The sequence below is a fragment of the Pseudochaenichthys georgianus genome, chromosome 19 (assembly GCF_902827115.2).
Source record: "Pseudochaenichthys georgianus chromosome 19, fPseGeo1.2, whole genome shotgun sequence".
Classification (NCBI taxonomy): Eukaryota; Metazoa; Chordata; class Actinopteri; order Perciformes; family Channichthyidae; genus Pseudochaenichthys; species Pseudochaenichthys georgianus.
Window position 1 is genome coordinate 5519541 of NC_047521.1, and position 11193 is coordinate 5530733.

An 11193-nucleotide genomic window follows, 5' to 3' on the forward strand; every position below is an offset into this window, starting at 1 on the left:
GCCCTGGGGCAGCTACATGAAATGGCATGGAGGTTTGTCTCCGGCCGTCTGATGACTTGTCCTTTCAGTTTCTGCTGCAGGCGCATTTTACCAGAAGTGGGTAGAAGTTTGAAAACAACATCAGCAGAGTTCAGACAAAGCACGGCGCTTTCTTGCCTCAATGTTGCTCTATGTCTGTCTGCCGATACCAACCTGACTGGTCTCCTGGATATTATTTTTGCTATATTCAAACAGTAGGCAAATGTTAAAAAAGGACAAAAGAAAAGGCTAGTTCAACTTCTTTGGGAGTGCACAAATTAGCTTTCTTGCTACAGTAAGAAGCCACAATCACTCTCATACCTGCACACTAAATAAAGCTAAAGCTAGCAACTGGTTTGCTTAGCTTAGCGGCTATGGGCTTAGTAAGGCATTTTGTGAAATGCTTAAATAATGGACGGTCATTCATGTGTAGAATTCCTGCACTCCAGCTTAAACATGTTTTTCTTTGTCTGTTTGTTTAATCCCTTTTGTGTTACATTTGGTAATATCATGGTTACATATCTCCCTAATTGTTAGCAGCCGCTAGCTATAGCTTCAAATGTTAGCAATTCTTCTCGTCTAAACTTAATGAAGATCTATCATATATTTAATTTTGAAAATAATAACAAGTGTTTTTTTAACCATCTTTTGATCTTGCCATATTGTATATATATAATAAATGAGGTTTCTTGTGAGGTAGGCCTAGATAAGAAAACCCACAAGCAAGGCAATTGTCTCATTTGTTACAGAAAAATTAAATGGTACCTTATATTACATTACATTGCATTTAGCTGACGCTTTTATCCAAAGCGACTTACAATAAGTACATTCGACCAGGAAGACACAACCTTGAGGAAAACAGAATCATATAAGAACATCAGGTTTCAAAGAGCCAATCGTTTCAAGTGCTGCTCAACTGGCTATAGATAAGCCAGTCCTTTATTAGTATATAAGTGCTCTGTTAGCAGTTCTTTGTTAGTCATTCTATCGCTCGAAGTGGAGTCGAAAGAGATGAGTTTATGTGTTTCAGTCGGGCTTTCGACCTAACCACAGCACTGAAACTTCACTTGTTAAGGTCTTAAATGACATCCATTTGAACACAGACAGTGACAGAATATCAGCATTATTAGCATTATTAGATCTCAGCACTGCCTTTGATACTGTTGACCACCACATATTGCTAGACCGTCTTGAAAACTGGGTGGGAGTTTCAGCAACAGCTCTAAACTGGTTTAGCTCCTACTTAAAGGACAGAACAAACTTTGTCTCAATAGGCAATTACAAATCAACCCTGATAAACATGTCATGCGGGGTTCCTCAAGGCTCCATCTCAGGACCTTTGCTTTTTAATATTGATATGCTACCTCTGGCTGAAATTATTGAAAAGAGCGATCTAAGCTATCACATCTATGCAGACGACACCCAGATTTATTTTAAAATTACACCGGGAGACTACTCTCCGATTAGAACACTGAGCAAGTGCATTGAGCACATCACTGACTGGATGACTCAGAACTTTCTCCAATTGAACAAACAAAAAACTGAGATCATTGTTTTTGGAGCAAAGAAGGACCGATTAAAAGTAATCACAGAGCTTCAGTCGGCAGACAACAAAGTAACTCACAAAGCAAGAAATCTGGGTGTAGTGATGGACTCAGACCTGAATTTCAACAGCCACATTACAACAGTTATTAGGTCTGCATCCTACCACCTGAAGAATATATCAAGGATTAAAAAACTAATGTCGCAACAGGATTTAGAAAAACCTGTCCATGCTTGTATGTATTCTGTACCTGCTGTGTTTATTTATTTATTTTATTTCATTATCTTTGCTTTTTATACCTGTTTTTAAATTTCATTTAATAATGCATTTATGCTGTATTTGTTCTTAAATGTCTTTTGTTTTTATTTTGTAAAGCACTTTGAATCGCCACTTGCTGAAAAATGCTATATAAATAATATTGCCTTGCCGTCATAATTAATAATTATTAAGGACTTAATTGGAAGTTGTTTGCTTTCTATGAGAAGATGTATACCAATCTCATGTCTGTCGAGCTTAAAGCCAGCTTACACGGTAGTCCTACATCCCATTGTTACATTGGCTTTCAGGCTAAATGCTAAGCTAAGCTAACTGGCTGCATGCTGTAGTTTGGTATTTATCTGAATGGTTTTGATCTTGTCATGTAACTTCTGGCAAGAAAATAATGAAATCTACATCAATACATTTCTAACAATACGTTTTTCTTTCAGTGTTTTTTCCTCTGCCATGCTTATGCATATGTTATCAATATATTGCATGTCTAAGTATCATGTTGGAGTGACTTTGTGTATATGTAGATTGTAATTGACACAGAAAACAACCAAACTAAACCAATAATTTCATAAATGCACACTACATGGTACCATAGGCGGATTATGAGTCAGAGGGCACTTGCAAAATGCTGCACCATGTCTCCTACATTAGAGGAAAACTGTCGTTGTGGGGATCTCCCACGTGTCTTTGTGATTTGAGACTGTTTGTAGTGATTTAGCATCTTAACCTTTTTTATGTCTCTTTGTGATTATATCCAACCCAGTCTCACGGCATTTCGTGTTCACGATTTTTAATCTATTGATTCGTATTCACCAACACGATTTGCCCCTTTTTTTCGTGTTGCACAGCACGATTTTAAAAGCAATGTATTTCTACTGGTAACGTGTTTCGTGCCTGCAGGCTGCAGCACGTCTTTTTCTCCGGTCGGGTCGTGGAAGACCGGAAGCTGTGTGGTTCATAAAAACATGTTCTTACTCAATATCAAGCCACAATTATTGCTTTTATTTTAAATCGTATAATTTCGGACTTTTGTTGCCGTCTGTGAGGAAAATAAATGGGGCTCAGACCCTCAGAATACTGAAATCTGTATTTTGAAATATTTTTTTCCTTCTAATTCGTTATTCTTTTCAAAATAACACACTGTTATTTACTCACCAATAACACACAATTATCCTTGCTTTTATTTATTGGTTTAATTCCATAATCTCGGGCTTTTTTGGTGTCCGTTAGGAACTGAATTTCAAAATAAAAATAACCGTAAACGGACGTAGGCCTATAAGGGACATTTCGATCATCATTGCGATTGTCAACATTTCTGAGTTTAGGATGGCCGAAGACACTACACTACCCATAATCCCCAGCTATCATTTGGGACTACAGTCCCCGTAAGGCAGAGCGTCAAACAGCTGTTTGAAATGGAACGAAACCACACCAGACTATCCAAAACTGGAATCGAACACCCCCCCAGAACTACACATGCTGGCTATTGTGTTTCGCAAAATGTTCTATGGGACGTCTCTACTGAACGTTTTCGTTTTTCCCACAATTAGAAGTTATTAAACACATTGGTGTTATCAAATGTAAAACATATAATTAATAAATGGGTGAAAATCGCTTGTGTCCATAATGCGCAGCATATACCCACATGACAGCTCATTGCTACTTTGTAATTCTACTCCACTACAATTCAGAGGTTAACCTGGTATTTTTACTCCACTGCATTTATTTGAGTTACTTTGCAGATTCTGATTAATGATGTGAAATATAATCAGACTTTGGTTACACCTGAGTAAAATTCAAGGAAGGTGATTGTCAAGTGCCAACAATCAGGAGAGATATTTGATAGTTGGTGCTTGAGAAGACTAAACATGTATCTGCAATTGACATGAATGGAAACAAGTAATAAAGTATATTCATTACTCGTTATTCTCTACTAATAGTTCATTAAAGACTGTATATTATGGCTATTTTGCACATCCCTTTCAAGATTTTCAAAGGTTTATTGACATATCATACACAACTACGGTGTAGTTATGCAATGAATGAAAAACTTGGGTCACAGGTTCCTCAACAGTGCATTACAAGACATCTATCAATATGTGTGTACCTCCACCATTAAACTGTCATATTCTGCACATTTCTTATTCTATCTACATACATAAGAGTATAATTAATGTGTATAATATCAGTTAAAATAAGTGCTTCAACATAGTTAACATTGCAGGAAAGCAATATATTAGACGTTAATTACTTTGTCAGGCTTAATATTTATCTGTAGATACTAGATACTAGATACCCCCAACGTTTTTTTTTAATTTAAAAGAAGACCTTAATCTGTTATTTAATGTTTAAATAAAGGTTAATCCGTTTTTCTGTTTTGCACCTCCTCCTATTAATATCTTTGTACATCCTGCACTAAACTGTTTTATTGTAGAGATCACTTATAGTATCTTCTTGATTTTTTATATTCTATATTTATACTTTCCCTCTATGAAAGTATGTACTCTTAATATTTTTTTAATCAAATATAACACATAAAAACAATAATTCAATAACGTGCTTTAACCACTAGGCGGTGCACACAAGGTACACACAGCCATAATAACTTTGTATTATTAGTGTGTATGTACAACATCTGAAGATGTATAGTTTTATGCATGCTTTCACATAATTGTACAGCATATTGCTATACTATTTCAGACTCAGTATTTACATTCTTACATTCAAAGAAAATCAGTAATATCTTTAAAAACTACAGTCCTTTTCTATCAGCTGTGCACCGTTATGGTGTAAATATAACCTATCTATGAATTAGATCAAATGTAAAAGTAAGCCGAATTAGTGTTGATACTGCAAGGAGACGTATTGTGTGAAGAGAAATTGAAGATGTTGTTTAATTGTTGATATATTTATGATCCACGTCAAGTATTCAGTTTCGGCGGCATTTCTTCAGTTTTTCCAAAGGTCTTCTCATCAGGGCTCTCTAAATAAAGAACTACGGCAGATCTGTAATATGTAATGCAGCCGAACCGTGTATTACAATGTCGTTATGTGATGACTTTCAAAGAGAAAAGCAAGAGCACTCGGAATTAAGTATTATTTTATACTTTTAAAATGTTTTCCGGATTTCATATAATATAAACACCAAATCCCAGCATGCATTGCGGCTAACACATCCAATCAGCGAGCTTAAAACCATAGCTGAGGATCTTGGGTAATCGCTCGAAATGCCTACGTCTGTTTCCGGTTATATTTATTTTGAAATTCAGTTCCTGACGGACGCCAAAAAAGCCCACGATTATGGAATTAAACCAATAAATAAAAGCAAGGATAATTGTGTGTTATTGGTGAGTAAATAACAGTGTGTTATTTTGAAAAGAATAACAAATTAGAAGGAAAAAAAGATTTAAAAAATACAGATTTCAGTATCCTGAGGCTCTGAGCCCCATTTATTTTCCTCACAGACGGCAACAAAAGTCAGAAATTATACGATTTAAAATAAAAGCAATAACTGTGGCTTGATATTGAGTAAGAACATGTTTTTATGAACCACACAGCTTCCGGTCTTCCACGACCCGACCGGAGAAAAAGACGTGCTGCAGCCTGCAGGCACGAAACACATTACCAGTAGAAATACATTGCTTTTAAAATCGTCCTGTGCAACACGAAAAAAAGGGGCAAATCGTGTTGGTGAACACGAATCAATAGATTAAAAATCGTGAACACGAAATGCCGTGAGACTGGGTTGTTATATCATTTGTGTGTAGCTTCTCTTTGAGGTCATTTAGCATCTTTTCCTGGCCTGAATGCGTCTCCCTGACACTTTTAGTCCATTGGTCTGTTGGCCTAGTTATATATTTGGTATATAAGCTGGTACAGTATGGTAAAACAGCTCCACTACTACTACAGTAAGCTAATTATCAAGCAATTAAGCTACACTTTTGGAGCTGTTGTGATTGTCTTACCAGAAACGTGCAAGTTACACCTTATACTTTGTCTTAATTGACTGGTGTGGGCTTTTATTGTTCACCAAATTGCATAAGAATCTAATATGAAAGTTTCTCCAGGCGGTTTATTTTTTTGAAGCTCGAATCCTCAAATAACCCCTTGTCTGAGGGCGGGCCTTTGGACGATGTTGTGCTTTTCAGGGTTCCTATTGACGCTTTCCTGAGGGAAGAAATCATTTCTTACATACTTGTAGCCCCAAGATGTATCCATCTTCACTGCTTTGACAAGTTTATTAATTTATCCTCCGTACAAAGAGTTTGTGCATGACAGGTGATCCAGCTGTGAGCCAGCTGCTTCCTGTCTGGAGATGTGATATATTTATTTTTTTATTAAACCCTTCAAATGTATCTTATGAAACGTGTATGTTAATAAGGACTTTTGTTAGCTGGATTGTTCAGGAAAAGACCAGAAAACAGAACTCGAAGAATGTTGGGTGTTAAATCACAGGAAAGACCCGGCCATACCGTACAGCTGTTGAAATAAGCTGATATAGTTAATCATATGTGTGCAGTTGTTTGTCATGGGCAGGGGAAATAGCAAATGTAATCCTTTTTACAGGATTGAGACTGGAAGCTCTGCAGGCTTCAGATAAACAGGTTTTATTTATTGCTGGTCATGCACACACACACACACACACACACACACACACACACACACACACACACACGCACACGCACACACGCACGCACACACACGCACGCACACACACACGCACACACGCACGCACGCACACACACACGCACACACACACACACACACACACACACGCACACACACACACACACACACACACACACACACACACGCACACGCACACACACACACACACACACACACACACACACACACACACACACACACACACACACACACACACACACACACACACACACACACACACACACGCACACACAGAAATCACCATTGAGAACAAACAATGTCCCGCGGAAACACTTCATGGGCACAACTCCACAGCATGAGCCCGCTGTTATTGCACTGGAAGGCAGACTAATAACTCCTCTGTCCTCAGCTGAACTGTGGAGGCAACCAAAGGAAGAGGTTTACACAGGAAAGGAATTATAATTACACCTTCATTCATTAAATGCTCTGCCTCCGCACACGCCCACGTTGGAGAACAGCAACAGATCTTAACGTTGTTTTAACTGTACTGTCCTCACCTCACCTCTGCTGGTCTACCAGACACGTTTGAATAGGGGTGTACTCAAGGTTGAGTTCGCTATTTTAAGTCCACAATGAAGCCAGTTCGCAAATTAAACCTTGGGACTGTTTTATAATGCTTCAAGTGAGTGTTGTCGATGCAATGCTGTCTGCCAGTCCATCCAGTCTTTGGGGAATTTGTTCTTCTTGAGATTTCTGTAAATCCATGTAAAGTGGTTGTATTGACACATAAACCTGTTTACAAAGACATGCTTTGTAGAATGTGGAGCATGTATAGGCTGCTGTAAGGTTTAGGTGCACGGCTGAAAGTTGGTTAAGAATGGAAGTGTTTGTGCAGCAGCAGTCACGGAGCACTCGTCACATGTTTAGACAGAAGCACTCCATAACAATGTGTTAAATACAAGGTTATAAATATGTGTTTGCAATGTATTTATAATAAACTGTTGAGGTGTTATTGATGTATTACTTTCAATACACAGTTATTCAAACCTTAACCTAGTACTACCAGTTAATAAGCATTCAGAAGAGCTACTTGTATGACCCACACACTCACATGATTACAGTGTTACAGGAACATCAACATGTTATCCTTAAACGTGTCAGTTTTCCTCTAAATGCATGCAGTTAGATGTCATTACATTCTAGTGTGTTACACTATCTAAGGTAATGAACTATAAACTGAGGAGTATAAGTATAAATAGGTATTCATTTGAAATGATTTCACTTTATATTATTTTGTTAAACCTGTGCAATTGTTAATTCCACAGTTTGTAAAATGAATTATAATTGTAAAAGAGTTCGACAAAACATAATAATGTGCAGGATATTGGTAATACCTTCCAATGTTTGCTAAGCATATCTTCTTATATTTAGTCTGGAATAGAAAGTACATGTATCAACATGTACCAACCTTTGTTGAAGAGATCACATTTAGACAGAATATTTGTGCATATCTGGTTAAATGCACACAGCTCTGAAACGGATTTTGTTGTAGCAATAATAAAAAATACTTCGTAGCACTTAGAAATGTTTGACTTATTGGATGTACTTTTAGGATTCTTGTTTTGAAGTTTGTATCTTGATGGTTGAATGCACTTTGCTTTGGATAATCCGTTTAATAATTCATACTTAAAAATGTAAAGAAGACTGAATGTATAGGCCTATTCTTTTTAATCGATATAGTTGAAAACAGGAGTAATGTTTTCGAGGCTTTTATTATTATTATTATTAAATTAAAGTGTCTCTCCTGTAGGCTAATTTTATTTTATGTACAGCACTTTGGCTCGACCATAAATCGTTTATAAATGTGCTATATAAATAAAACTTGATTTGATTTGATTAAACGGGAAAATAATATAATGACAAAATAGTTCATATTCAAACTAAAGTTAAGCGTCATTTACACAACAATTACTCAAATGATAAAACACATGCTGTCTTTCTTTCGTGTGTTTACTCCCAGAGTCACGGTTAGATTTAAACATCCTCAGTTTTAATTCGTGCTATCGTCAAATAATAGCCTGTGCATGTTTTATAAGCAACAGTCTCTTGTCTCCGTGCGTCTTTACGCACAATGGCGCTGGAGCGCGCTAAGGGTTAAACGGGGTTCCCGGCAATCCTTTTAACAGGCAGGTGCCCCGCCAGCGCCAGCCCAAAGCGCACCACTTTAAAGCTTCTTCCAACATCTCAGGAGCAACTCATATCTGTCATGATGCGAGTCATGTTAGCGGCGATGGCTGCAGATCGTTAGAATAAATAGAGCATCTCCAAACCGGATCAGCTGACACACGCCGTCCTGCCTCGCAGACTCACACACGTGTGATGCGCTCTTGACTTCTGCCATCGTTTTCACTAACTTTTATAATCAAATACGTGGGGTTGTTTACTGCTGGCTCACAGAAACCTTTCACTGAAAACGGTTCCGCGCTAACGGAGCTGTGTCCCGCTCTGGAGATGTGGTGGATGCTGTTTCCTCGCTGGATCTGGTTCCTGGTGTGTGTGTCAGTGTGGTGTGGCAATGTCGGAGTTCTGCCGCATACCACCTACTCACACCCGGGGATCTGCCCCAATGACATGAATCCTAACCTGTGGGTGGATGCCATGAGCACCTGCACCCGAGAGTGTGTGTCTGATCAGGTAAATACATTAAAGTTACATTTTAGAATTAACTCTTCTGTTTCTTTAAAGTATTTTGCATGCACTTTTTGTATTATAAGTACTATTTAAATCTTCTGTTTCAATTTCTGCTCTCAACTGTAATGAGTTTTTTTTTTTAAATGTATTGTTAAAATATTTTAAATAATACTTTAAAAATACTTTCCAAATACTTTCCAATACATTCCAAATACTTTCCAAATGCTTCCCTTCATCTCCAACTCTCTTCTCCTTTACAGGAGTGTGAATCCTTTGAAAAGTGTTGCCAGAATGTCTGCGGGAACCGGAGTTGTGTGGCAGCCCGTTATCTGGACGGGAAGAAAGGCCCCATGGGAATGCCCACGGAGGCCTCCTGCGCCAGCTTCATGTGCAACCAGCAGGGCTCCGAGTGCGACATCTGGGACGGCCAGCCGGTGTGTAAGTGCCGGGACCGCTGCGAGAGGGAGCCGCACTTCACCTGTGCCTCTGACGGCATGACCTACTACAACAAATGCTACATGGACGCAGAGGCGTGCTCCAAGGGCATCGGCCTGGCAGTGGTCACCTGCCGCTTCCACCTCACCTGGCCCAACACCGGCCCCTCGCTGCCCCAGGCCACCACTCTGCGCCCAACCACTGCTCCTCTTCCGGTGACCCCGCCCCCTCCCACCGAGCCTCAGACTCCCATGGTTGGCAGCAGCCCGGTTCACCAGACCGTCAAAATGGGCGACACCGCCAGCTTCCTGTGTGACGTGACAGGCCGCCCCCGACCTGAGATCAGCTGGGAGAAGCAGCTGCCGGAGGGGCTGGAGAGGGTGGCCATGAGGCCCAATCACGTGCGTGGGAACATGGTGGTCACCAACATCGGGCAGCTGGTCATCCACAACACGCAGCCGCAGGACTCAGGCATCTACGTCTGCACCGCTCAGAACCCCTCTGGATCGGTGAAGGTCAGCCACCCGCTCTCTGTCCGGCCCATGGAGCCACCCCAGACCCCTGACCCAGGGAACGTGACCCGCTGCCTGCCTGAAGAGTGTCTGAAAGCGCCTGATACCCCGGATGATTGTGGGAGCGAGATGGAGCGAGTCAGCTGGTACTACGAGTCCAAGACCAACAACTGCTTCTCCTTCACCCACTGCCACGGCAGCAGCGGCCCGCGGCCCAGGAAGGTGTTGGAGACGTACGAGGAGTGTATGCAGTGCTGCGGCCCCGAGCTGGCTGGCCCCTGCGGCCTCCCCAGTCTGCAGGGCCCCTGCAAGGCCTACGAGCCGCGCTGGGCCTACAGCAGCACCCTGCTGCAGTGCCAGTCCTTCATCTACGGAGGCTGTGAGGGCAACAACAACAACTTTGAATCCAGAGAAGCCTGTGAGGAGATGTGCCCCTACCCGAAACACCACCACTGCAAGGCCTGCAAGCCGCGGGGCAAGATGGTGACGAGCTTCTGCCGCAGCGACTTCGTCATCCTGGGCCGCATGACAGAGCTGATGGAGGAGACGGACTCGGGCCATGCCCTCGTGACCGTGGAGGAGATCCTAAAGGACGAGAAGATGGGTCTCCGGTTCTTTGGCAAGGAGCCTCTGGAGGTCACCTTCCTCAACATGGACTGGAACTGCCCCTGCCCCAACATCACGGGCGCTGCCGCTGAGGGGCAGGTCATCATCATGGGCAACGCCAACGACGGCATGGCAGTGCTTCAGCCGGAGAGCTACGTGGGTGCTTCCAGCCCGCGACGTATACGGAAGCTGAGGGAGGTCATCTCCAAGAACACATGTGACATTCTGAAGGCGATCACCAACAGCCCGCAGTAGGTCCGGGTCAGGGTCCGGGTCAGGGTCAGGGACATACTGCAGCCTGTTCTCTACGGAGCATTCATGCAGTGATGTTTCTTAGGAGTTCCTCATGTCCGAGGTCCTTGTCTCATGTCGTGTGTCTCATGTGTGTCTGCAGAGCTTTTGTTATATCATTAGTTGATTGAATTACCATGTCCTGTATGCAACACAAGAGACATCCATCATGGATCTCGTTGCCTTAACTCCCCAGAC

At 41.3% G+C, this 11193-nt stretch overlaps 1 protein-coding gene across 1 annotated transcript; it reads left to right on the forward strand.

Annotated features, from left to right (window-relative positions):
- Positions 1 to 8971: 8971 nt before the first annotated feature.
- Positions 8972 to 10959, forward strand: LOC117465214 (WAP, Kazal, immunoglobulin, Kunitz and NTR domain-containing protein 2-like). Its single transcript, XM_034108150.1, has 2 exons — positions 8972 to 9154; positions 9412 to 10959. The coding sequence occupies exons 1-2, from the start codon at positions 8972 to 8974 to the stop codon at positions 10957 to 10959; spliced, it is 1731 nt and encodes a 576-aa protein (XP_033964041.1).
- The last annotated feature ends 234 nt before the right edge of the window (positions 10960 to 11193 follow it).

Excerpts from the sequence above, each read along its gene's own strand:
- LOC117465214 (XM_034108150.1), top strand. The coding sequence starts at position 8,972 with ATGTGGTGGATGCTGTTTCCTCGCTGGATCTGGTTCCTGGTGTGTGTG. Across the intron at positions 9,155-9,411 it reads GAGAGTGTGTGTCTGATCAG|GAGTGTGAATCCTTTGAAAA; the intron begins GTAAATACATTA and ends TCTCCTTTACAG.